At 42.9% G+C, this 27868-nt stretch overlaps 2 protein-coding genes across 5 annotated transcripts; one reads left to right on the top strand and one right to left on the bottom strand.

Moving 5' to 3' along the window:
- Positions 1–1930: 1930 nt before the first annotated feature.
- Positions 1931–11925, bottom strand: MPST (mercaptopyruvate sulfurtransferase). Of its 4 annotated transcripts, XM_074271591.1 has the most exons (4): positions 11367–11505; positions 9876–10041; positions 6711–7353; positions 1931–2638 (listed from the first exon to the last, which is right to left on the bottom strand). In XM_074271591.1, the coding sequence occupies exons 2-4, from the start codon at positions 9891–9893 to the stop codon at positions 2340–2342; spliced, it is 960 nt and encodes a 319-aa protein (XP_074127692.1). In that variant the 5' UTR covers positions 9894–10041; positions 11367–11505; the 3' UTR covers positions 1931–2339. The 4 variants fall into 4 exon arrangements, with proteins under 4 accessions (XP_074127692.1, XP_074127695.1, XP_074127693.1 ...); XM_074271594.1 differs by lacking the exons at positions 9876–10041; positions 11367–11505 and adding an exon at positions 11822–11925; XM_074271592.1 differs by lacking the exon at positions 9876–10041 and having other exon boundaries at positions 11367–11500.
- Positions 11673–27806, top strand: TST (thiosulfate sulfurtransferase). The gene is made up of 3 exons (XM_074271605.1): positions 11673–12078; positions 12816–13436; positions 27276–27806. The coding sequence occupies exons 2-3, from the start codon at positions 12839–12841 to the stop codon at positions 27572–27574; spliced, it is 897 nt and encodes a 298-aa protein (XP_074127706.1). The 5' UTR covers positions 11673–12078; positions 12816–12838; the 3' UTR covers positions 27575–27806.
- The last annotated feature ends 62 nt before the right edge of the window (positions 27807–27868 follow it).

The raw sequence follows: 27868 nt of genomic DNA, 5'->3' as shown, positions 1-27868 counted from the left end.
GGAGGGAGAAGCAGAAAATAAGAAATGAAGGAGAGGTAGGAGATACCACAAATAGAAAGGCAGTTTGTCCCTCATCTCTCCTCCAAGCTGATCTCCCTGCCCCTATTCCAGCCAACATGTCGCCAAGGCTTAGTTCCTGTCAGCTCCAGTCTAGGACAGCATAGAAACTTAAGAACAAATTAAAAAAAAAAAAAAAAATACAGTATATTAGAAGAATTCTGGAACTAGTCAGGAAAATCTTAGGTTCAAGTTCTGGACCCTCGCTGGTCTCTCCCCACCTCCAGCCTCAGTTTCCTCAGTGTAAAACAGATAATATGTTTCTTCTCTAGAAGAGTTATATAGAAAAGCATTTCATAAACCTTAAGTGCGGATTATTTCCCACACATCAGAAAACACTTTTAGCAATCAAGCAACAAGCATTTATAAATGCCTACTATGTGCCACATACTAGCAAATGAAGCAGCTTTCTTTATCGAATTCTATTGAAAAGATTGTTTCTAAATATGTCCCTATACCCTCCAATACCCAAGGAACCAACCCCACTAACAGCATTTTGACACTCAAATTTAAGATAGTCTTTGAAAACTTTAAAGCACTATATTCCCTGAACCAGCATTCTGGTGATGTCAAAGTTTATCAAGCAGTATTGGAGTATGCTAATAAATGTTTAACAACTAGATTGGAAGAGAGGCAATCAATATCAACCCTGACTTATAGTGATTGCCAATTTCTAAGCTATAAATGCCATACATATAGTATTTATATAATACTATATGCATATAGTACTATATAAATATAAAAACTGAAAATAATCAAGAACTAAGAGCTGATTAGAACTGATTCCAGTGTCTCTCACAATAAGGAAACCTATGAATCCACAGTGAAAGCAAAGTTTTGAAGCAAGGAAATCAGTCCATCTTTGAAGATCAGGAGAATCATGAAAGATGAGAACCCAATGTCCAGAGGCAAGAGGTGATTTGAAGTGGTTCCTAATAAGAGCTGCTTCCCAAAGAGTTGACTAACTCAGAAAGGCCCAAAGATTATCCTAAAGCTTAAAAATGAGAAATATCAGAGCCAACAACTCATAATTACAAAGATTTTGTACCATTTCTGAATCTGTAGCCTTTGAAAGATCTTAGCAATTTAGCACCCATTTCTATCCCTTATTGCATTTCTATCAGTTTTAAAGAATTTTCAAATGGTTTTTATAATGAAAATAGCAGTCACTTGTAGCTATGAAGGCTTGGCTTCTTGAATCCTATCCTATTCACTTACTAGAGGGAAAGTCATTAAAGTTCTCTAGATCACCATATCTCATCTAGAAAAAGAAGGGTATTGGTTTTGGTGACATGTGAATGACCCGAGTTAGGTAGTACTAGTATTCTTATCTTTGCCTGGCAGACAAAGAAACTGAGGCAGGACTTGAGAAGAGATAACTTGGGGCAGCTAGGTGGTGCAGTGGATAGAGCACCAGCCTTAAATTCAGGAGGACCTGAGTTCAAATTTGGTCTCAGACACTTAACACTTCCTAGCTGTGTGACCCTGGGCAAGTCACTTAACCCCAGACTCAGGAAAAAAAAAAAAAACCCTTTTCTCTTGTATTCTCCCCCCCTCCACTTCTTTAAAACTTTATTGATAAGATCTCACAGCTGGAATTCAAGTCCAAGTCTCCTGAACCACCCTAAAATTTTCATAATTTCATAGAATGAAATTTTTCAGAAAATCCCCTCCCCACAATGGGTTGAAACTGGCCCACCAGGTCTATCTCCAGTATTTGGTTCAATACTTGTAAGCGCGAATTTATTTAGTCCCTGAAGAGAATGGTTTTTCCTGAAACCCTTGAAGATTCACTCTGCCCACACCCACAATGCCTCACCCACTATGGCTTTCAGAGATTAGTTTCAAACAGGAAAAAATGGGTGGCTGTATATAAAGATTAAATGTTTAGTATTTATTGACAAAAAGATAGGAGGAGGTAGTGTGATCAACAGGCTAAATTTCAGAGGACCATATTTGGAGCCCCCTTTCCCCCCATTCCCTACTTTAATCAACCAATTAGATCCCTTCACCATTGTCAAAAAGTATTCTCTATACCCCTTCCCCCTTTTAACGGATAGCATTTGTCTCAAAATCAGAACCTTTCAATGGTCTCCCAGAGGGAGGGAAGGAGGGAGTGTGTGCCATGCAGGCCACACTTTGAGAATAAAAAAAAAAAAATTTTTTTAAAATGCAATTTGGCCACTGTATTTAAAAAAGACTTAAGAAAACTGTTGGGTTGGGCTACTCCCCATGTTGGGGAGGTGACCAGGGAGCAGGGAAAGCCCCTGCTTACTCCTGACTCAGAGAGTCTTGCCTCTGCCTTCCGAGACGACATCCTCAGGCCGGGCTCGCATGTACCACTCTACCCAGGCTCCGTCATAGATGGCCACATCAGGTTTGCCACAGAGATAAGCACCCAGGGCTACGTGGCAGGCAGTGACACCTGAACCACAGGTTGCCACCAGGGGCTTTGACAGGTCCACCTTTTTCTCCTGGAACAGTCTTTGGATGGCTTCAGCGTTTTTCTGCAGGCCTTTTTCAGTCAGGAAGTCGAGGAAGGGGATGTTCAGGGAACCAGGGATGTGGCCAGGTTCAATGCCTAAAGGAGGAAAAAGAGGTTTTCAGTGGAAGATGGGAGGATAGGGAAAAATCAAAGGAGCTGGGTTATAATCCTGGCTGTGTACCTCAATGCTTAGCAGTGTCTGACACACAGTAGACACTTAATAAATGATCCCTGATTGATTGACCATCTCTCTAACCCTGTTTCCTAACCTATAAAATGACATCCAGGATTATAAAGTCATAAATCTATAGCTAGAAGGAACTTCATTAGTCACTTAATCCAATCCATTTCTTTTACAGATGAAGAAACAAGCTAGAACAGTTGATTGACTGGCCTATGGACACATAGATCACAGAGATGATACATCAAGAACTGGAAGGGGATCAAGAGTTTGTTTTGTTTTTTTTTTTTTCTGAGGCTGGGGTTAAGTGACTTGCTCAGGGTCACACAGCTAGGAAGCGTTGGATCCTCCTGAATTCAAGGCTGGTGCTCTATCCACTGCGCCACCTAGCTGCCCCCAAGAGATTCTTTATTCCACCCCTTCTTTTGTGGATGTGGGAAGTTAAGTGGCTTTCCTAGAGTCAGAGAGAATAACTGGCAAGAAGCAGGTTTTGAATTCAGGTCATCTGACTTCAGAGCCAGAGAGAGCAATCTTTCTTTCCATTGTACCACATTGCCTGTCCTACAGAAGAGAAGAGGGGACTTAGTAAATTACCTTCTAAATCTAATTTGGGATCCTAAAATAAAATCTATGGGGAGATTGTGAAGAAAAAAGGGCATGGATAAATTGGGGAATGACTGAACAAGTTGTGGCATAGGGTTTTGTTTAAGAAATAACAAGCAGGATGCTCTCAGAAACCTGAGAAGACTCAATTATGAACTGACATAAAGTGAAAGATGCAGAACAAGGAGAACATTGTACACAGTAATAGCAACAGTGTAACAATGAACAACTGTGAATGATTTAGCTACTCTGATCAAGACCAAGGGCAACCCCAAAGGACTTACGATGAAAAAATTCTATGTACTTCAGGAGAACTCTGAATGTAAATTGAAAGGGGTTTTGGTTTTTTTGGGGGTTTTTTTTAAATGCTTTATTCTTATTGTTTTAATTTGCTTGTGCTTTCTTTTGCAACATGGATAAAATGGGAAAGTGTTTTGCATGACCTTACGTGTATAAACAAAATTAAATTTCTTGCCTTCTCAAGGATGGGGGTGAGGCAGGAGGGAGAAAATTTGGAACTCAATTTTAAAAATATTTTTAAAAAGAATGGCTAAATGGTATCCCTGAAATCAGGAGGACCTGAGTTTAAATGTGGCCTCAGACACTTAACACTTCCTAGCTATGTGGCTCTGGGCAAGTCACTTAACTTCAATTGCCTCAGCAAAATAACAACAACAATAATAATAAATTGTTAAAAATGTTTAAGAATAAAAATATTTAATCAGAAAATATTTAACAAAATAAAAAATGAACACAGCCTGGTAAAGGAACAAACTGGCTAAGTGGTCAAGATGAGAGGATTAAGGGTAGGGAAGGGACCTCAAGTACCATTTCATCTACTCTCACTCCCTTTCATTGTTTACAGTGAGGAGTAAACATCTAGACAAGAAAAGGGAATTTATTGAATTCCTAAAGGTCTTTAGAAGTCAGATCTAAGCTCTGAGGTTCAGTACTCATTGAAAGTCCATTTCCCTAGACAAGAGACCAGACCACAAGCCTACAGAAGTATGCAGACTCAGCAGGGGTTGCCTAGGGGCCAGCTATCCGCATCTAAGATTGAAGGACTGGATAACGAGATTGAGATTAATATAAAACAGCCCAAAGAATCAGAGTTGGAAGAACCTCAGGGGTCCCCCAGATCACTTAATGATGAAGTAGCAAGCCCAGTTCCAACATTCAGGACCAGCAACCATTCAGACATCCATTTGGCTTTAAAACCTCAGGGAACCAGAATAATGAATGGGGCAACCAGTGCCTGGAGTCTAGAACCAGGCCTTCCTAGCTGTCCATTCCTTTTCTGATTATTTCCGCATTCCCCCAAACTGAGGATAATGTTTGCCAATTATTCACAACACAGGATGGTAAAGAGATCGAATCAGTATTTAGTAGTGCCTCAAGAAACAACTGTGACCCTTCCCTGTGTCCCTAGCAGTAGAACCCAAGTACCTGGCTCAGAGAAATGATTGTTGGTGTGATTACAATGATTAATGTTATAAATTACAATAATTAACAATAACTTAAATAATAGCTGACTTTAGAGTTTACATTGCCCATTATGTTTATTTAATTCATTTGAAACTCAGGTCAACAAGGCAAATACTATAATTGCTATCTTTATCCCTCTCAGGGTTATTGGGAGGATCAATTAAGATAATATTTGTAAAAGGGCTCACATAGTATTATGGCACATAGATGCATGCAGATGACTGACTCTAGAAGGGTCTGCTAAGTGGTAAACAGGAACAATCCAAAAAACTTCTTAATTATGGGCCAGAGAGTCTGTCTTCCCTCAGGATCAGCCCAGTCATTAAAAAAAAAAAAAAAAAAAAAAAAAAACCACAACAACAACTTATATTTGGGGTTATCAAGGTACTTAGGTCCCTTCCAGTTTCAAATCAATTCCAGAAACTCTTTGGACCCAAGCTCCCTTTCTTGAACATCACTGCCTTCTACGTGATGACATATCCTTTCGGAATATAAGCTATTTCCTTTACATCGCTGCATCCCAGATTCTTTGACTGCTGCCAGCCCAGAGTATGATCAATGTTCAGCTATTTTTTCATACCCATTTTACAGATAAGAAAATCATAGCTCTGAGTGACTTAAGGCAGGAAGGGGTGCCATAGTGCATAGAGCATCAGGTCTGGAGGCAGGAAGTCTCATTTTCCTGTATTTAAATATGGCTTCTGACACTCATTAGCTATGTGGCCTTGGAAGAGTCACTTAATCCTGCCTTCCTCAGTTTCCTTATTTGTAAAATGCACTGGAGAAAGACCCGGCAAATCACTCCAACTTATCTGCCAAGAAAACCCCAAATGGGGTCACAGAGAGTCAGACATGACTCAGCAACTTACAATTTGAGACTTTGGTCAAATCTTATCAATCTCCCCAAGCCTGAGTTTTCCTATCTGTAAAATGAGGATAACTCCTCCTCCTTGTTATGAGCTAACAGATATAAAGTTATAGAAATGGGGTCTATTCTCATTATTAGCACTGTTGCTTTTGTCATTCTCTCTCACTAAAGATCAATTTCTGTCTCCCATGTTCCTCAGAGCATTCCCCAGCACCCTGGCTCCTGAGGGCAATTATCCGTTCTAGCAAGGGGTGGAGACCACAAAGCAGGAAAATCCACTCTCTCCCACTTTATATACAACGGTGCTGGCCCAAGGCAAGAACATTCCACCATCCCAGCTAAAAATTTTAAGCTTGCAACTCACTTTGTGACATCTTATTTGTAGAGATGGAGAAATGATAAAAGGATGAATTATGGGAAGGGGAGGTCTGGGTGGAGCCCAACTGGGAACAACACTTGAAGGCAAATGGGATTTTTCATAGGCACTTGGACTCAGCAATAATCTAGAAAATTGTAGTCGGGCCCTTCCAGTTTCAAATAAATGACCCCATGCCATTTTCCTTCTTTGGGAAAATTTTTTTACCTGTAAAATGGCAAGGCTAGATTTGAAAGCCTGTAAGGTCCCTTTTTTCAGCTTCAGAACATGAATCTACATGGGGTTTGGAGTGGAAAAGGGAATTTTGGAAATCCTTTAAGACATCATGTAATATTGTGAAAAGAGCAGCAGGATTCAAATCCCAGTGTTTCCCACGGCTTCAGTGGGATCTTGGGCAAGTTGGACCAGTGGCGTATAAGGGCCTTTACAACTTTAAACTTAGGAACCTGGCCCAACCCTGCTTCCTCCCACCCCCATTTTACAGGAAAATACTGAGGAGCAGATTGGAGAAGAGAGCTTGGTTATGATCACCCAGGGAGGAAGGAGAGCTGAGATTTGATTTCACATCCTGTGACTGGGATCCTCAGGTTGGGACTTCATACCCCCCGCCCCAAGCCCCACAGTTATATTATAACTAGTGCCTTGGTTCTATTACCTTCCCGGGGCTCTGGCTCCACACCCTTGAAGCGCCCTTCAATGCGAGCATCTACCACCTGGAATTGGCGCGATTCAATGTTATCTTTCATGTCTTCGTAGTTCTTCACGAACATGGGATTGAGGGTGGCGTGGAACTCTGCTTGAATTGAGCGGGCCTTGCCAGAGCTCAGGGGGTACCCCTCTCGCTTCCAGTTCCTTAACCCTCCATCCAGCAGTGAGACGGTATCGTGCCCAAAGGCCCTGAACATCCACCACACTCGGGGGGCGGAGAAGAGGCCCTGATCGCTGGCGTCGTACACCACCACGTGGGTGCCGTTCCCTACCCCCAGCTTGCCAACATACTCAGCAAAGTCTGTGGCGCTGGGCAGCATGTGGTCATAGGGGGAGGTCCGGTCACTGCAGAGGTCAATGTCAAAGAAGGCTGCTCCGGGGATGTGAGACTGTTCAAACTCCTGTCGGGGGTCTCGGTTCATCTTGGGCAGGTACCATGAGGCATCTAGAAGCCTCAGGGGCTGGGATGCCTTCAAGGACTTAGCCACCCAGCTGGCTGATACCAGAGCTCTGAAGAGGGATCCTGCAGCCATGATGCTTGGCTTCTGGCCAGCTTCTGTCGGACTAGAGGCCTCCTGGGACCTTGTGGACTAGGTAAAGAGAGAGGAATCAATCACTAGGAGCTGGAAGGTGGATAAGATACAAAGAAACAGAATCAATTTGTAATGAGATTTCAAGAGCCAGGAAGAGCAGAACAAAGGGAGAGGGAAGAGGGGAGGGGGAAGGCAGGAGGAGCGGTCAGAGTCCAGTAAAAACACTACCCAGCAAACAACTGGCTTCAATGAACACAGAATACTCACTTAGCATAGCAAAGTCACCCAGTCCCACCCCGTTGGTCTGGGCAGTTGCGGAGACCATCATTCTCTGGAAGTGAGTTAAGGGTATCGAGTCACCTATGTTAACTGGGGCAGATCGAAGCTCTGGAGCCCAAAGGGTCACCGAGTGCAAACTTTTCATGTCTTGAGTGAGTGAAACTGAGGCTCAATCAGAGAGGTAAAGTAACTTACCTGAAAAAGGTAATCTGAACTCAGATCCCGATTCCAAAATCAACCTTCCTTCCCCAGCACTACACCCTAGCAGACAATCTATTTGGGTTTGAAAGCAGGATTCCATGGGCCATATTAGTTCTATATCGTGGGTAGGCAGGCCCAGAATCTTTCCCTCCCAGTGTGTCATAATGGCAGGAGAGTGTGATCCCTTGGACACTGGGGTTCCTGAGACTAGACACATCTACTCTAGCATTCCTGTTCGGGTTTGAAAACAGAATTCCATGGATCACACTGGTTCTATACCAGCAGGCCCAGAATCTTTCCAGCCCAGTGTGTCATAATGGCAGGAGAGTGGGTGTGATCCCCCAGACTAGACACATCCACACCCTAGTGATTCCCTGGCACATTCCCACGAGTAATAACTTATCAAATGTTTTGCAGCAATTTCTTATCGGAGACAGGACTAGACTGGCCATTACAGTCTAGACTGTATACATGAGGAAAGCAGCCTTGCCTATGTCCTTCTGAAAGGCAACCATGTACTCTAAAGCATCCAGTCCCTTCTCTGTCACCCACCTCCCATCATCCACTTGGGGGACCGTAAGCTCTCTCTAAGGCTGTTTTTATAAACTAAAAGGGTCTAAAGCAGTGGTCCTCAAACTTCTTAGATAGGGGGCCAGTTCACTGCTCCTTGGACTGTGAGAGGGCCGGACTATAGTAAAAACAAAAGCTCACACTCTCTCCGCCCCTCAACCCATTTGCCATAACTCGAATAAATGTCCTCAGCAGCCACATCTGGCCCGCACGGGCCATAGTTTGAGAATTCCCTGGTTTAAATGATCAGTAATGTTATGTATACATTTCTAATTCTGACATCTTCTGTTCTGATGTTCTTGCCCTCACTGACAGGGCTCCCAGGGCTGATATTTTAAGTTCTAATGACCCTCAACACAGTTCAGTCAGATACCCCAAGAATCCATTAAAAGCCTACTCAAAAGTAAAATGGTGTATAGTGGGTAGACAGTAAGAACCAGGAAACCCGACTAATACTGACTGCAGTGATGCTGGGCAAGTCACATTCTTCATATTCCCAGGTATCTTTCTAAGAATACAAAAGACTGAGAGATAAAGAGAATAATTAACAACAGTAACAGCTAGCTTTTATAGTGATTACCACATGCTGAGAACCCTTTTTGATTTCATTTCCTTCTCACAAAGCCTTGGGAAGAAGGTACCACGCTATTATCCCCATTTTACAGATGAGGAAACTGAGGCAAACAAAAGATAAAGTGACTGAATTTGAATTATCAGAGGGGAAGTGTCCTTAGAATTCTCCATACCAAAGAAATCACATCTTTATTAAATTGGGGGGGTTGAGGGGGAACATCTGGAGGAAAAGACAAAGAGCACTAGCTGACTTTGGAGTCAGGGGATCTGAGTTCATATTCTACCTTCTTAAAATCTGTATGATTTAGGCTATGTCACTTGAACAGTGTGAACCTCAACCCCCCCCAACTTTTGTAAAATGAGAGTTGAGGTTCCTTTACAACCTCCATTTATAATCCTCAGACGTCATTCAAATTCAAAATTTATTCATTCCTTGTATGACCTCAGGCTGAGTCACTTCCCCTGTGGCTAGAGACTATAATAATAATAACAATAACTACTTATGGTGTTTTACATATACTATCTTTGCCCCTCAGGACAACCCTGAGGTAGACATTATTATCTCCATTTTGCAGGTGAAGAAATTTCTGAGATTAAGTTATTTGCTGGGAATTACACTGGATGAATGTTTAAGAGAGTAAATTGTATGAGCAGAGTCTATTCTATGTTAGCTACAGGAGCTAGAAAAGCAAATGAAAAATCAAACCAAACCAACCTAAGGTAGTCCCTATCCTGAAGGACATGTGTGTATGCATGCATGCATATATGCACACATATATTTTTAAAAATTAAATACAATATTTGAAAAATCAAATCTATGGTTTCTTTGGTGTAAGGGGCTCCTGATAAGTATGTTCCCTCCACTATCACACACCCACACCTGCTCAAATACAAACCACATGCAAATTTCAAAAGCTGTTTGTTGGGAGAGGGGGCAATCATGAGAAAGATGGTACCTGAACTTCCTCAGCCATGTACAGCTCCTAGATCAGCTCAGTGTCCCTTCCTGGTAGGATTCTCAGGAAGTCTGGATTTTGCTCTCTGCTTCCTTATTAAGGATGGTCAGGAAAGGTGAGCCTAAGCTTAGCCAACACCACCTACACACCCAGGTATATCTTCATTCTCAAAAAGTAGGTAAAAGAGCAAGGGAGTTTCAGAACCAGGCGTGGAACCCAGGAGTTCAAAGCCACCATCCCAGACATAGGAGCTGTTTGATTTGTTTTTAAATTTTTGAACGGAACAGATCATAGATAGAGACCATGGATCTTGAGAGATGACCCCAGATTTTGACTCATAAAAGGAAATTAAAGCTAAGGGAAAGGCAAACTAGAATTTGAATTCAGATTATTTGACTGGGAACCCTGGGGGATAGATAATTTCTTAACCTTAGAATCTAAGAGCTAAAGTCCCAAAGGGTGATGTAGGTTAACCACCTCACTTTACAGGTAAGGAAACAGACCCAGAAGTAACTTGCCCAGTGATCCTTTGCTAAAGCACTAAGCCCAAAATTTTAAAGGTAGACGTGACTTCACAGGTGGATCTACAAATGAGGAAACTGAGGCTCAAGGAGGTTCAGAACTCCAACCTTCGGAAACCTGCATCTTTTCTTGGCTATCACAGGAGGGTCTATAGGGTTTGGAATCACTCGTTGAGCCTCTCTCAAGAGGGAGCTGCTGGTGCTGATAATGGGGGTCCAGTGGATTACGCGTTTATTTTTAAAGTCCCAGATGCCTTAGAGAGCATGTAGCCCGGACCCCATTTTACGCAGTAGGCAAAGCTGAAGCTCAACGAGTATCACAGTACTTTCCAAGCCCCAAAGGTCTCAAGAGAGCATCTAGGCTGCTCCCCATTTTACAGAGCGGGAAAAGCTGAACCTCAAAGAGGTCACCTGATTGCCCAAGGTCACAGAGCTCTAGTAATGGAGCAAAGGTACTTTGAGAAGTGGGACAGGGCCTCAGGCTCCCAAGGCAGAGTTCCCGCCTCTGTAAATGGCTGCCCCAGAGTGTCTCCGGACAAACACTATGCTGACTTTAGTCCCGGGACGGACCCTTCGAGTCCCTCCAACACCTCTAGAGCATATGGGCATGGGGGTCGTTCCACGCTCCGCTCCAGGGCTTCCGGTTACTCCCCCCATGGCCAGTAGTGTTCTGTCGCAGAGGGGAGCCCCCTAAAAGACCCCCCTTCCCCCCCGCACTGACTCCCACACCTCCGGCTCCTTTTCCCAGCTGGCACTCCGCTGCTGCCCCCGGACAGGCGCCAGAGCCCCCCGGCTCTCCCATTCCCCCGGGGCCAGAGGCACGGAGCTTCTGGCACCTTGGACAGGGGTGCGGGCTCGGCGTCCTTCCCGCAGGAGCGGGGGCCGTAAGGGACGGGAGGAGAGGGGGCAGCCGGGGGCCCGAGGAGAGAGCAGGGGGCCCAGCACCCAACCCACACACGTCCTCACTCACCGAGGCACGGGCCGGCCCAGGCTGGCTGCTTCTCCGCCCCTTCCCCTGCGACGGCGACGCCGATGGGCTGGCCCCGGAGCGCAGGAAGGAGGGATCCCAGGGCCGGGCTAGCGGCGAGGGAGGGACTGAGGCAGGCTGGGAGGGAGGCAGGGCCCATACAAGGGCTTCCCTTTTTGAACTGGCTAACTTTATTGAGCCGGGGAGAGAGAGGGAGTGGCAAGAGGCAGGCCGGCGAGGGGCGTGTTGGGGAGGGAGACCCGGGCTAGTCGGGCGACCCAGGCCCTCTGGGATCCGAAGGAAAACCAGGGGGAACAGATCCAAGGACAAATGGGATGGGCTTGTGAGGACCTAGATCTCGGGGCGGGCCGGGGCACCTGGAAGATAACGCTCCTCCCCCACCGCCACCCTTGGGTCAAGGTGGTTACCGGGGGGCCCGGGGAGGAAAGGGGACTTGCCCAATGTCACGCAGCTGGGAGCCAGCTGAGGCAGGATTTCCGAGCCGGATCCACGCCGTTCGGGTCCAGGGTTCTGGCCACAGCTCTCCAGAGGACCGGGGAGGGGGAGGAGTAAGAGGGAGTAGAGGAAAAGGGGGAGGGGATCAGAGAGGGAAGGGAGGGGCACGGCCCGGGGGTCAAAGTCCCCCACCCTCCCCCCACCGCCACTTTCCTGATTCGCCGGTCTAAAGTAATTTTCTCTGGGTTGGAAGTTTCTGGTAAGTGGAGATTTGAGTCTGTGACTGGGCAGATGGCGGGATTTTTTTGTTTTTTAAAGATTTCTAGCCGGGAGGGGGCTGCAAGGGATCTGGGAGAGGAGCCCTGATGTCTCGTCCCTCTAATTGGGGGCGCTTTGGGGGAGGGGGCCGTTGCTGACTTGCATAGTAGACCATTGTAGCCTGGCTGCAGCTTTCCCCTAGTCAGAGTCCCGAAGGTGGTTCAGCTGTTGGCTGATTTCTCTTAGTAACCAAGTGCTTTCAATGAATCTCCCCCTCCCCCAGCCCTTCAGCTGGGCTGCCCCCCCTTTCCCTTTCCCCCCAGTTACTGCTCCCCTCCTCCTCTTCCCTTTCCCCTCTCTTTCTCGAGGAGGGGAGGAGGGGCGAAACCCACACACAAACCCACATCTACAGATATGCATACACACTTGCATACACAGCCAAGGCAAACTGAGCTCCAGCTCTCCAGGGGCCCCAAACCCCAGAGCCACCGCCCGGGATTGGCTGCTAAGGTGGGAGGGGTCTGCCCCGGGATAAAGTCGAGGGCCTATTGCCAAGGTGGGAAAGGCTGCCACCTTTCCCTCAGCCCGGGGGACAGCTGGATTCTGGGGGGAGCTGGAGGGGATACCCCCCCCAAGCCCCGCCTCTTCCCTCCCCCCTCCCTGGCAACTTTCCCCAACCTCTCAGCTCCCAATCTCCTTTTCTTCTCCCCGTTTGTTTCCTGCTTCTGTCTGCTCCAGGCAGAAGACTCTAGGCTCCGGCCATGGTGCAGCAGCAGGTGCTCTACCGGGCTCTGGTGTCCACCAAGTGGCTGGCGGAGTCGGTCCGCGCCCAGAAGGTGGGCCCGGGCCTGCGGGTGCTCGACGTGTCCTGGTACCCCCCTCTGCAGCGCAATGCCCTCCAGGAGTACCGGGAGCGCCACATCCCGGGCGCCTCCTTCTTTAACATCGAGGATTGCCGGGACCAGGGCTCTCCCTACGAGATGATGCTCCCCAGCGAGGAGGCCTTCGCCAGCTACGTGGGCCGCCTGGGGATCAGCAACAACACGCACGTGGTGGTTTACGACGGCGATGACCTGGGCAGTTTCTACGCCCCACGCGCTTGGTGGATGTTCCGTGTTTTTGGCCACCGCACCGTCTCGGTACTCAACGGGGGCTTGCGAAACTGGCTGCAGGAGGGGCACCCGCTGACCTCGGAGCCCACGGAGCCCGAGCCGGCGGTCTTCAAAGCCAAGCTCGACGAGTCCCTGCTCAAGACCTACGAGCAGATGTTGGAAAACCTCGAGTCCAAGCGCTTCCAGATGGTGGACTCCCGCTCCCGGGGGAGGTACCTGGGAACCGAGGCCGAGCCTGATAGCAAAGGTAAGCCCCGGGGTGGCTTGAGCGGGACATCTCGGGGCCCTTCGCTCGTTGACTAGGCTGACTGGACGTCCTTCCTTCCCTTGGACACCTGCACTGGCCGACTGAACTTGGGAGCCCTTGGGCTAACAGATCATCAGACAGGGGCAGCTAGGTGGCTCAGTGGATGGAGCACCAGCCCTGAAGTCAGGAGGACCTAAGTTCAAATGTGGTCTCAGACACTTAACATTTCCTAGCTGTGTCACCCTGGGCAAGTCACTTAACCTCAATTGCCTCAGCAAAAAAAAAAAAAAAAAAGTCATCAGACACCACCTCCACCGAGGCCGCCCACCTTGTTACATAGCGGGAAAGGAGGCTCAGGGTGGTTGGTCATGAAGTTTAGTAGCAATACCCCAGATTTAAACTCAGGTCTTCTCACTTTAAAACCATGGCTCCACCTACTTATTCTAAGTCTTGCTTATCGTAGGCTCACAGACTTAGAACCATCTTTTTTAAGCCATTCATTTTATAATTTAAAAACCGGGAGTGACTTAGTCTCACCTTGGCCAGTACTTTCCCTACTCCGCTCCAATTGTCTCTCACCTGATTCCAATTTCAGAAGTCCTTAGAGTTTAAGTTACCCTGTATCACCTCTTTGCAACCTCTTCCAGGGAGGAGAAAGAGGATCAAACAGAAAGGGTGTTGGTCTCTAGGAGGACCTTTGACTCCAATTTTTGGAGTCTGTTCCACTCATCTAACTCCCCTCCTCCACACACAGTATAAACACAGCTCTACTTACCAATAGTGGACATATTCCCTTGGAGACGCTCCCAAGTCCAGAACTTTCACACATTGGGATGCATATCAACTGACTTTTATTGAGAATCTACTGACTAGAGTATTCCACTAATATCTTCCTTTGAAACCTTACCATAGTATGACTGTGACTTCCTTCCCTTACTTTTGCCAGTGGTTCCCAAGCTCAAGTTAGTGCTAGCAACTAAGGTAGACTGGAAGGCTTCTGGTGTTATGATCAGATGTGTCAAAAAAAAGAACAAATAGAGTGTGTTCAGTCATGTCTTTTCACAACTCCACTTGGGGTTTTCTTGGAAGAGAGAGTGGTTTGCCATTTCCTTCTCCAGTTCATTTTACAGATGAGGAAACTGAGGCAAACAGGATTAAGTTGACATGGATAATAAGTATCTAAGACCAGATTTGAAATCAGAGATGAGTCTTGACTCCAGGCCCAACTTGCTGTCTACTGTATTACCTAATTAGTACCAATGAGGGTTCTTAGGGGAGACTTCCTAGAGGAAAGAGTATATGGGTCAAATTTTAGGAAATGATTGTGAAAGATAGGAGCTTGATGGTAACAGTTATAAACTAAGGCAAAACAGTGGGAAAGTCGAAGGGATGTATTGGAATGGGGGTTTGGCTGAAAAAAAAAAAACAGCATGCAAGAGTATGAGAGTAGAGAGAAGGCTGGGAAGATAGGGAACTGAGAGCTTGATTCTGGATAACTTCACCTTTCTGAACCTCATTTTCCACATCTGAATAATGGATCATATAGCTTTTAAGGATGTTAACCAATCTGAATCCATGATACTGTGGTGTAGGGCCTTGAATGTCTAAGGAATTTGAATTTGAAGCTTGATAGGGTGGAAGAAACTTTTGAAGACAGCTATGAGGGTTTGGACTTAATGGTCATGGAGATCCCAGGTCTAGAGAGACTAAGGGACTAAATAGTTATGATTGGAATTTAACTCTTCTAGATGCAAATCCAGAGTTCTATTGGATTATGCTGATTCTCCCCCCCCAAAACCCTTCTTCTTTGCTCCAAGCAAAACCGTTTGTCTAGAGGACTTGTGGGAAAGTGCACACCAGCTTCTTTCCCACCCTAGGCTAAAAATCCAGCTCAACTGGGCTCAGTAATTGGAGAGAGTTATTTTTTGCAGTTGGAAATTACCCAACACTTCTCTCTTACCTAGAGTGAAAGCAGTCTTGGATTTCTGATCCTTTCCCTCCACCCTACCCTATAATCCTCTTTTGAAAAATATCCTGGGAAGACATAAATGCCCTGTTCTACCTTTACACTCCTCCTTTATTTCTGATCCCAACCAAGGAGAGAACTATGTTTTTGCAAGCCGGAGGTGGGGTCCAAAGGAATAGTGCTCAGTCTGCTTTTTTTCTTTTCCTTTCCTTGCTTGGGCAGGCATTCAAGAAAAAGGAGGGAAACTAGGACATTCCTGGCACCAGACCAGGTTTCTTAGAGGGAGTAGTATAAAATCAATGGGGGGACTGGAGAAAAGCTTGGTTAGAAGGGGCCAGAGATCTTTTCCACAATAGCCTATAAGTGCCTTCAGGATAAAGTCTTATTATTTTTGTCTCTTTATTCCAGCAGCTTATTTGTCACAGAATTTTTCAGCTGAATCAAAACCGATGATTTCTTTGCTCAAAATGTCAACCACATATGGAAATTCCTCCATAAATACATATTTGGTAGAGTGCTTAGCTACCTTCCAAACTCAGTCCCCTCCCAAGAATCATTTGCATTTGCTTTATATCTGCTACATAATCTCCCTCAGAAAAGTATCTCCATCTTTGTGTCTCCAGGATGTATTTGCCTAGTCAAAGGCCATACAATAGAGATTTAATAAAATACGTCTTGATAGTAAAAATTTGCATCTTGAGAGGAGTGTTTGGATGTTGCTAAGGGACTCTGAGCTCAGTAAGCAACTAGTCCCTATAGAAATGTTTGTGGTTTTTTGTTGGCTCATTTAAGAAGCATTGCAGTAATTGTGGGAGGAACATTGGCTCTGGAGAGCAAAAGAACTTGGATGAATTCCATCTCTGATACTTAAAATGACCTTGGTCAGGTCCTTGACCTCATTTTGAGCAATAAAAATAAGGAATTGGACTAAGTGGCCTTTGAAGCTCCTTCCTGTCCTACAGCTGAGGTGGTCTGTTCTCTAAATCCCTTCTTCAGCATCCCTTACTGGAGGCTATTCCCTTAGATTTTTACAGGAATGGGGAAGGGGTTTTTAACCGGAGAGTCCATAAATGATTTTGAGAACTTTATTTTGATATAATTGGTTTCCTTTGTAATCTTATGCTTTTTATTTTAATGCATTTAAAAATGTTCTGTAACTGGGCTTTTTATGCTTCCCCAAACTCCAGGGCTATCCCCAAAGGGATATCTTATTGGAAATCTTATTTGGGGCCAGTGGTTCTCAAACTTTTGTTCTCAGTATCTTTATACTACTAAAATCATTGAGGATCTACCAATCTATATATCAGTTGTGTTTATAGACATTTATCATATTAGAAATAAAAACTAATTTTGAATTTCTAGACTTTGTAAAAGGGTTTCAAAGATCCTGCAGGATGGTACCTGGCACTTAGTAGAAGCATATTAAATGGTTAGTTAGAATCATAAATGTACAGATGGAAAGGATTTGTAAAGTCATCATAGGTAATCCCTTTCTTTTTTATAGAAAAGGAAACTGAGTGCCAGCTACCATATTAAGCAACTTTTCCTTGCTCACTCTTTGAATACACTTATAAATGGCACTTAGCTCTAACAAAGGCGGTGCCATTCACATTGCCCCTCTCTCCAAGCCCAGGATAGTTTCCATCCCCTTAAATGAAAATCTTATTTGGGGCCAGTGGTTCTCAAACTTTTGTTCTCAGTATCTTTATACTACTAAAATCATTGAGGATCTACCAATCTATATATCAGTTGTGTTTATAGACATTTATCATATTAGAAATAAAAACTAATTTTGAATTTCTAGACTTTGTAAAAGGGTTTCAAAGATCCAGCAGGATGGCTTGGAATTTATCTCTCATTCAGAGCTCCAGAAATGTACATATAATGTTTGAATTCTCAGGGAGGGAGCTATAGGAGGCTGATAACAGAGGTAGATGGGAGGATGTCACCTGATAGTATTATCCTGGCTTAAAATTTACACATTCAAAAGCCTTTTCCCTCCCAACAAACTCTGGGGTGGGGAGTACAGATATTCACATTACTTTACTGATGAAAAAATGAAGATTCAGACAAAGGTAAATGATTTACCTGGAATCATTCAATTGATGAGGTCCCCTATGGTGTTTTGGACAGAGAGAAACTAAAGAATTGATCCCTGAGGCAAGCAGGGAAAAGGCTCTGATAGAGATCAGTCCTACCCTCTGGGACCTTAGTCTGAAACCTACCCTCTGTAGAGATCTCCAGCATCACCATCTCCACTGGGGGAGACGACCTTGCTGTGCCCTGTCAGAAATCCCAGTCATGTCCCTAGGGCTAAAATTTTCCTATAAAATCGAATGGGTCATTCCATGGCAGCTGCCTTCCTTTGGATCAGTCCACAATGGCATTCTATCTCCCCATGTCTTTCTCCTTACCTTCCTGCCTCCATGCCACGTGGTATCTCTCCTAACTCCACTATGTTTCCCAATCCCACTTCTCTGAACTTGGAGGGTGCTAAATCCCTTTTAGCTAAGAACATACCCCAACGTCATGGCGTGTTTCCTTTCTCTTGGGTCATTCTGAGTTCCAATGAGGAACTTGTCTTCCATATGCCCTCCCAACTCTATTTCATACTAACCATTCCTGGTATCCATTGTTTCCCTTCATTTTGTCTGTACCCTATTCCAAAATCTACCTCTTGGCAAAGAGAATGGCCGTTGCTAATTCTTCACGTAACTGAACCCCAACTTTTTGTGTCTATATCACCCACATCACAACTACTAGGTAATTGAGCCATGTTTAAATTTTTAAATGTTTAATGACAAGACTACTCCCCTATCCAGCCTCTCTATCATTCAATCAACAAGCATTCATCAGACATTGTAGTGGGCACTGAGATCTCAGAAAAATAAAATGGGGGGCAGTTAGGTGGCACAGTGGATAGAGCTCCAACCCTGAAGTCAGAAGGACCTGAGTTCAAATGTGGCCTCAGACACTTAACGCTTCCTAGTAGTATGACTCTGGATAAGTCACTTAACCCCAATTGAATTGCCTCAGCAAAAGAAAAGAAAAGAAAAATTAGATGGCCCCTAACTTTGAGGCTATATGTTAATGGGAGTATACAACTTGTTCACTGGTACGGGATATGTCACTAATGACCCAGGGGAAGGATCTGCCTGAAAGGATGTCCAAGTCTAGGCTTAACGGGACCCAGCCTCAGCCCAGAGGGAGTTTAATCCCAAAGATAAGGATTGTTTTTTGGTTATTTTTTCCTCAAGCCACTCCCAGTTTGGAGAGCCCAAAGAAAATCTATAATCAGTCAACAAACATTTATTTTAAGTACCTTCTATTCAGGTGCTAAACTCTGGGGTACCAAAAGAGAATAAGACAGTCCCTGCCTTCAAAGAGCTTACAATCTGATATATTTGTGAGGGGAAGACAACAAGCAAGACAGATTTGTACTAAGAAGTAGCTATAGGACATCTAGGAAATAAATAAGAGAGGGAAGATATTAGAATTAAGTGTGTTTTGGAAAGGCGTCCTGTAGAAGATGAAATTGTCGTGGGTACTTCTCTAAAATAAAGCTTAGGGATAGTTCATATTCTTCTCAAAAGAGATTAACAAAAAGTTACTCATAGGATCATATATTTTTGAAAATAAAAGGAACCTTGAGTCTCACCTTCTCATTAAAAAAAAAAAATGAAGAAACTGGGACTTGAGAGGTTGGCTTGACTGTCTTAAGGTCATACAGCTAATAATTCTCTTATGTGGATTTGATCTGCCCCTCGAGTCCAGTAACCAATCCAGTATACTATACTGGCTTACTGTATAAAGACATCAGGTATAGGACAGCTATTTATATTTTTTGCCTCACAAGAAATGCTTAAAACACATGACCACTGACAGGTACTTAGAATATGAAACTATAACCTTTTACTCCTTATATACTCTTCCGAGGAAGAAGGAAAGATTTGTGTGGTTATTGAACAATATATTTCGCTCATTTTCCTCCCAAATGAATGGATGAGAGAACATTTATTAACTGCTCACTATATACAAAGCACCTTTTGAGGTACTGGGAAATACAAACAGAAAGACTAGACTCTCCCTTGCTTTTAATAGAGGGATGTTGACTTGGGAGCCTGAGGTGGGCACTGGGCCCGAAGCATGTCAACTGAGTGACTAAGGGAAAGTGTAATCAGCTTGTGTACATATGGCAGCACTGCTCTGGCACCTTTTCTCCTCCACCCCCACTCCATGCTGTCCCCTGTGAGGGAGGGCCAGAAAACTGAGCTGCCGGACTCTCAGAATGGTGTCCTGTTCTCCGGGAGGAGATTATGGGGAAGGCAGATTTAATCATAGCCGGTGATCAGGGGCTGAGGGAGTCCTGTATCCTAAAAGAGAATACAAGGGCTGTACTGGCTTTTTCAGTTACTACAGTTGTCATCACACAGTGTGAGCTGAGCACTGTCTCTAATCTATGTATTCTTAATTTGGAGATTATAAAATTGTTTTTTTTTTTTTTCCCTTTTAAACATTTTAAAATTTATTTCATTAAATATTTCCCAAATACAATTTTGAAAATTTTAATATATATATATATTTTTTTTTAATTTGAGTTCCAAATTCTTTCTCTTCTCCCACCCTTTAAGAAGGCAAGTTGATAACAATTATATCTGTGAAGCCAGACAAAACATTTCCATATTAGCTATGTTGCAAAAGAGAGACACACACATTTTTTAAAAAAAAAATGAAAAAGTCATGAAGTTGTTGTTTTTTATTTTTAATTTAATTTTAAAATATTTCCTTTAATCCTGCTGGTATTGGTTAGTGCAAAATTGAACTTTATCACAATATTTGGAAAAGTTAAAGTGTGTGCTTTGGCTATTACTTGGGATAATCCCGGATAGCCCCAGGATGGCCAAACTAGGGTAAAGTTGTTGAGTCAACAACTTAGACAAAGTTCAACAGAAGAAAATGAAGGAATATTCTCTGTTTAGTGTAAACAAGGCAGCAGGCTAATAAAAAGTTTATAGTAACTATTTTACAGATCCCCAAATTATTATTACTTATTTATTTGTTTGTTTGTTTGTTGCTGTGGCAATTGGGGTTAAGTGACTTGTCCAGGGTCACAACAACTAGGAAGTGTTAAGTGTCAGAGATCAGATTTGAACTCAAGTCCTTCTGACTTCAGGGTTAGTGCTCTTCCACTGCACTACCTAGCTGCCCTTCCCCAAATAATTATTGTGTGTGCACTGGATTATTACCATGGCATAGATACCCGGATTTATCATACAATCCAAAATACAAATAACATGTCATTTGTTAGCATTTCAAGATTTCCTCTGTCAGTGCCTATGAACTCTATAATTAAATGGTAATTTAATAGTTATTCAATAATTTACTAGTTGAAGATCTTAGCCAAAAGCCAAGGTCTCCCATTGCATCCAAAGCCATCTCCAGTTGTCTTGATCTATGTCTTGTCACGAGACACAGATGGCTCTGCAGAGGAAAGTGAGGCAGGTGGTCTTGCCCAGCCCTCACTCACTTAAATCCAATTCACTTGGATGTCATGGTATCATCTCCCTGATGACAGGGAAAAGAACAAAACCAATTTATAGAAATAATTTACCAGCTTATGAAATAATGCTATACCAATTTTTTATGCTAGTAACAATGTCCGCAATCTAAGGATTTAGGTCTTTATATGTACATAAAACAATGTTCAACAAACTGAAAAGCTGTAAATTAAGTTTCATATTCCACAGGTATATTATGAGAACTTTGTGTGCATTGTAATGATAATATGCTAAGGTGGATGCTCATTATGAAAACTTCAATAGAGTTTGAAAAAAAGAACTCCAAAATTACTGTTTTCAAACCCTATTGTAGTTTTTGTGAAACTGCTTTTCAAAAATTTTTTTTGATAATTCTTTCAATGTAATTGGTTTGTATTGTGCTTCTACGACCATTATGCATTTAAAAACGTGCTTCTGAGGATTATTATTTGGGCTTTGTCCACCTAGCAGCCCAAAGCAGTCAGGAGTTAGAATAGGTTAAGATCATCCCCTGCTCTGAGTTCAAGAAGCAATGAAAAGATTTCTGCATTTTCTCTTATAGTTCTTGAGCTTGTCATAAACTTTATAAGTCATTTTGTCTCCCCAAGCCTCAGTTTTCTAATCTGTAAAAAGGGCATAGTTCTGGTAACACCTACCATACAGGGCTCTTGTGAGGGAAGGTTAAAGCAGAACATAGAAGGGAGCTATTGTTTCTTTAGCTAGGTGGCTAGTGGATACACTGGGACTCAAGAGTTCACATCTTGACCTCAGATACTTTTTACCTGTGTAGCTCTGAGGAATTCACTTAACCTCAGCTTCCTCATCTGTAAAACGTGGATAACAATAACATCTTCCTCTAAGGGGAATGATAGTCAAATAATTAATAATAATTAATGATAGATAATTGTAAAGGATTTAACATAGTATCTAACATATAATAAGCACCACATATATGTTAAATATCATTATTTCTGATGTTATCATGAATATCTGGATCTGTCCAAATCTAGTACTGAAGTTTCAAGAGGAGAGCCACAGGGCCTTAGGATAAATATGGTCATTTCATTCATTCAAGTGTCTTGAAACCAGATCCACTCTTATACTTAACCTTTCCCTTCCCCTCCCCAGGATTTTACTAGTGATTATCAATTTGAAAAGAAAAAAGTTAAATTCAAATCCCCTAAATATCCTCAAGCTCTTCTTACTAGCCACATTTAAGATACTTAGAATTTTACCATAGATTAATCCATTTTGGGGGGGCTGAGGGGAAGATTGGGCTCTTTAAAAACCCAAATACCACCCCCAGACACAATTCCTGTTCTCTCTCTTCTACCTCTCTCTAGAACATAGTTCTTATGGATCTTAGCGATCCATTCATCTAGTCTCCAGCATCTTAAACTGTGGGATGTGACCTCATGTGGGCTCTTGTAACTGAATGTTGGATATGATTATCATTAAATATTTCATTTATTTATCTATTTTTATTTCTCCAGTGAAAAGGGATCAGAAGTGGAAAAAGTTTGAGAAGCCTTTAATTCTAGTCCACCCCCCCCCCCATTTTATAAATAAAAAACTTCAGACTCAGACGAATCAAGAGATCTAGCTCAATTCCCATAGCTCTTAAGGATCTGAGATGGTGTCTTTCTGACTCTAAGACCTATACTCCATCCATGGTATTACCAGGAATTGAAGCTTTGGGACCACAAGGAAAGACTCAAGTCTTCTAGAGTAGAGTAGCTTATGTGGACCATTTCTTAATCAATGCATTTATTATTTGTGATGATCTTGGGCTGGAGAAGCAGAATAGGGTACTAAGTAGGAAGCAGGACCAAGTCTTGTCCCTGGGCAAGTCATATCCTTTCTGGGGTGCCAGTTTGGTGAAATTTCCTTCCTTCCTTTCTCTCTCTCTCTCTCTTTCTCTCTCTCTCTTTTCCTTCCTTCCTTCCTGTCAATTGGAGTTAAATGACTTGTCCAGGGTCACAAAGCCAGGAACTGTTAAGTGTCTAGATTCGAATTCAGGTCCTTCTGATTTCAGGACTGAAGGGTCTATTCACTACACAACTAGCTGCCCCATCAAATTTCTTTAGAAATGGGGCAACTATATTGTACATAAGGATCCCTATGGGTCACATACTGACTTAGAAGATTATCTATTAGCTACGTTTTATTGTGTTTTTTGCTAAATACTTCCCAGATACACTTTATTTTTTTTCTCCAATATATATAAACATATTTATACAATTCTCCTGCTGCACAAGACAAATCAGGTCAAGAAAAGAAAGTAAATGAGTAGGAAAACAAAGTGCACTCGAACAACAGCAAAAAGAGTGAAAATGCTGTGTTGTGATCCACATTCAGTTCCCACAATCCTTTCTCTGGGTATAGATGGCTCTCTCCATCACAAGATCAATGGAACCAGCCTAAATTGTCTCATTGTTGGAAAGAGTCACATCCATCAGAATTGCTCGTCGTGTAATATTGATGTTGTTGTGTACAGTGATCTCCTGATCCAAATACACTCTAGGGAACGCTCTAAGGTTATGTTGCCAAGCAGGTACCAACCTATCTTTCTTCACTTGGGAATTCTCTCTACCAATGACATAACAAATCCAATCTTGAGCCTTTATGCCTATCAGATAGCTATTTCTAGGACTGGCCACACCAGCACTTATGATAACTGAAATAAGAGCTAACATTTACACGGCATTGAACTATGTGCCAGGCACTGTGCTTAGGACTTTGCAAAACTCCTCATATGCTCTTCACAACCACACTTAGGAGGTAGGTGCTATTATTATCCTATTTTACAGAAGAGGAAACTGAGGCAAACAAATCAAGTGAGCAGGGTCAGAGAGCTAATAAATCTTACCATTTCTTTCTGTAACTTATTTTACAGACGAGAACTGATGCAAACAGGGGAATTGACTTGCCCAGGGTCACTAGTTCTAGTGTCTGAAGCCAGATTTGAACCTAGTCTTCCTGACTCCAGGCTTGGTGAACTATCTTCCGTGTCACCTTACCTGCTCTCAACTAACTAGATCGATAGAATAGAGATTGCTTTTCTCTAATGTTTTAAGGTTTCCAGAGCTCTTTGTTTAACAACCTGGCAAAGCGCAGAGTTCTTGTTATCAGTAAAATTATAGGTTCGCTCCCTGCTTATATCCCCAGTGCTCTGCACAGAGTAGACACCGCAAAATACTTGTTAATTAATTGGCCCGTATGGCATTTCAGTTGGTGGGCACCTTGGGACATGAAAAAGGGATAGACAATTGTTAGAAGTCATGGATACATCCCTTTTTGTGGTAGTTGGCATTTTAATGGGCACCTTTTATAGTCTAGTTCATAAAGTTGTCTCTTTAAGATCATAGAAGCAGCCTAAGGGAACATTGTGAGATCAGTCACTAAAAGCTCATATGATCTTAACCATACCAGAGAGGTATGGTACCAAAAGATGAGAGGGGACATCGTTATCCCTCTTCTCTCCTCTGCTAGTCACACCTCATCAGGACCTTTGGGTTAAGTTCTTAATGCCACATTTTAGAAAGGGCATTGATGAGGATAAAACCTAGAGAAAAAAAGATTGACAGGGGATATGAGAGCTGGATTCAAAAGGCCTTGTGGGACATCAGATATGAACAATGGACTTGGAGTTGGAGGATGTGAATTCAAATCCTACCTTTGCCACTGACTATATATATATGAATTTGGACAAGTCTCTTCTGGACTTCAGTTTTCTCCTTTGCAAAATGAGGGGGTTAGACTAGTAGGCATCTGAGGTCCCTTCCAGTCTTAAATCAGGGGTTTTAAGTATTTGAATTTTTTTTTTCCTTTTCCTTCCTTCCTTCCTTTCTCCCTTCCTTCCTTCCTTCCTTCCTTCCTTCCTTCCTTCCTTCCTTCCTTCCTTCCTTCTTTCCTTCTTTTTTTCCTTCCTTCCTTCCTTCCTCTCTTCCTTCCTTCCTTCCTCCCTCCCTCCCTTCCTCTCTTCCTTCCTTTCTCTCCTCTCTTTTTCTTTCTCTCTCTTTCTTACCTGAGTTCTTATCAACAGCACAATCTTTAAGAATATCATTTGCATCAAAATCAAATGTTCCTTCAGTCTCAATAGGGCATTGGGGATATAATCAGGGAGAGAGTTTGTACATCCATTCTGTTGAGAGATCAGAACTAGGATCATCCTTGGAAGCTAGCGGCAGGCATGTTTTTTGCTCAATTTCGACTTCTAATTAGACCTGTCTTCAAGTGGAATGATCTACTTTGAAATTGGAAATCCCCTATCACTTATTTTGTAGTAGAAATTTCATTGTATTCTATGATAGGCCCCTGAAAATCTATGATATTGATTATATCCAATCCCCACTTTTATGAACCAATCTATTATTTATTCATTCATCTATCTATGCTGAGGAAATAACTAAAGCTGAATATGGGGGATGACTTGCTCATGGTCACATAGCTAAAATAGTGGGAGGAGATAATGAGTAATAAAACTTGAACTCTGACCTTTCTTCATGTCTAGTGCTTTTTTGCCACTACTATCTCTTTTCACCCTAATACTGGGATCCTTAATATAAAGGAACCATCTGTAGATTTCAAGCAGGTCCATGAACTTGGATAAGAAAAAAATTGCATCTTTATTTTCAGTAACCTTTGAAATTTAGTATTTCCTTCACTTTAAATATCATTTTGAGAAAGTCTTCATTTTTCCCAGATTGCCAAAAAAAAGGACTACCATGACACACAAAAGATTAAGAACCTCTGCTCCAATCCAGTCAAATAAACATTAAGCGTCTATTATGTATAAAACACTGGGGTTACAAAGAAAAAAAGGAAGAGTATCTAGAAGGTAGAATGGATAGAGCACAGGATCTGGAGCTTGTGACATACGGCCTAAGACAGTTACTAGGTGCGACCCTGGACAAATCACTTAACTCCAATTGCTTCCAAATTAAAAAAAAAAAAAAAAAAAAAAAAAGGAGAGAGAGAGAGAGAGGAGGGAAGGAGGGAGAGGAAAGGAAAAGAAAGGAAAATCTGTCCTTAAGGAACTTCCATTTCACCTAGTAGAGATGGAGCTACAACATGCACAACATGGTATCAGGTATGTTGACCCAACCCCACCTGGCTTCTTATATTTACTTATATGTACATGGATTGTCTTCTTCTATAGAATGTAAGATCCATGGGGAAAAGGATGGTATCTTTTTTTGTCAGAGTAGCCTCGTGATGGACTGCATGAATGGCACATAGAATATGCTTAATGCAGGATTACTGATTAATTCTTAATCTGGAAATCTATTATTCTAGAGCAGCGCTTCTTAAACTTTTTCCACTTGTGACCTTTTTTTATCCAAGAAATGTTTATATAAATCTTGGAATATAGGTATAAAAATCAAATACTTCCTGAAAATAAATCATAAATTTATTTTAAAACAATTATTATACATATAAGTTTATCATTTATTAAAGACAAAAAAAAAATTTGCTACTAATGAGATGAATAAGCTTGTTTATTTTTACACCAAGAATTAAATCCTCATGGAATTTTGATATCTTTTACTGTTACCAAGTTTTTCACGACCCCTACACCTCGCTATTCTTACCTATAAAATAAGAAGCTGAATTAAGTAGTCCTCTATCTAGCTCTAATCCTCTTGTCCTCTTTTCCCTTTCATTCAAAATTAACTTCCTTGCTATTTCTCACACATCACACTAGTTCCCACTTCCGTATCTTTGCACTGACTGCCCTGTGTTCTTGGGATGCTTCTGCTTCTTAGGCTTCTTAGTTTCCTTCAGGATCCAGGTCAATGAAATCTTTGCTTGCTTTTTCCCCCCACTACCACTCCCTCAAGGCTACTAGTGCCTTCTCCCCTCCAAAACATCTCTGATAACTCTTTTACATGTTTTTGGTTGTTGATAGTTTTCCATCTCACTATATTTGTGTGTTTCCCTATTTGACAATTAAACAAAGCTCCTTGAAGGTAAGGACTCTTTTATTGTTATATCCCCCCATGACTGGTACAGTTCCTGACAAAGAGAATCATAGAATCATGAAAGGGACCATAGAGGTCACCAAGTCTGACCTTTTTAGTTTGGAGAGGAAGACATTGGGCCCCAGAGAGTTTATATAACTTGTCCACTGCTAGTGTAGAGAGAGATTAATAGCCCTGACCGCCCTGACCTCCCTGACTCCTAAGCCCAGCATTCTATCCATTATGCCCTACAGTTACTGATAATAGATACCTAATAAACGCTTATTGATTGGCTGCTGTGGTCCATCCATCACCTCTAACTCTTTCCTCTATTTTTTTCTGTCTTCTTGGTCTCTTCCTGGAATTGGCTCAGACCTGGAACCCGGCCACATCCCTGGTTCCCTGAACATGCCTTTCACAGAGTTCCTGACAGCAGAAGGCTTCGAGAAAAGTCCTGAAGAAATCCAGGCTCTGTTCAAGGAGAAGAAAGTGGACCTCTCGAAGCCTCTCATTGCCACCTGCCGGAAGGGGGTCACCGCTTGCCACATCGCTCTCGCCGCCTACCTCTGTGGCAAGCCTGATGTAGCCGTGTATGACGGCTCCTGGTCTGAATGGTTCCGGCGGGCGCCCCCCAAGCTTCGGGTCTCCCAGTGGAAGGGGGGGAAATCCTGAGTAGGGATGGGGAAAGGATGATACTCAAGCCTCTCCGTGCCCTCTCCCCTCTTGGGCCATCAAGATCTAGGAGCCCATCTTTGCCTTACCCACAGTCCTCTCTGAAATAATGTCTAGTTTATACTTTTTCTTATCAATTTTTGTAAAAGAGATAGAAGAGTTTCTGGGGTAGCTATGTAAAACCTTCCCTCCTCTCTTGTCAACTCTGGAATAAAGTCGCCCCTTTCTGAGAGTCTGTTGGAGAATGTCTTCCTGGACTGAGGTATAAGGAAAAGCATGTAGTTATGGATAGGG

This window comes from Sminthopsis crassicaudata, chromosome 5 (genome assembly GCF_048593235.1).
Source record: "Sminthopsis crassicaudata isolate SCR6 chromosome 5, ASM4859323v1, whole genome shotgun sequence".
Lineage (NCBI taxonomy): Eukaryota > Metazoa > Chordata > Mammalia > Dasyuromorphia > Dasyuridae > Sminthopsis > Sminthopsis crassicaudata.
This window is presented reverse-complemented; position numbering and strand designations above follow the sequence as displayed.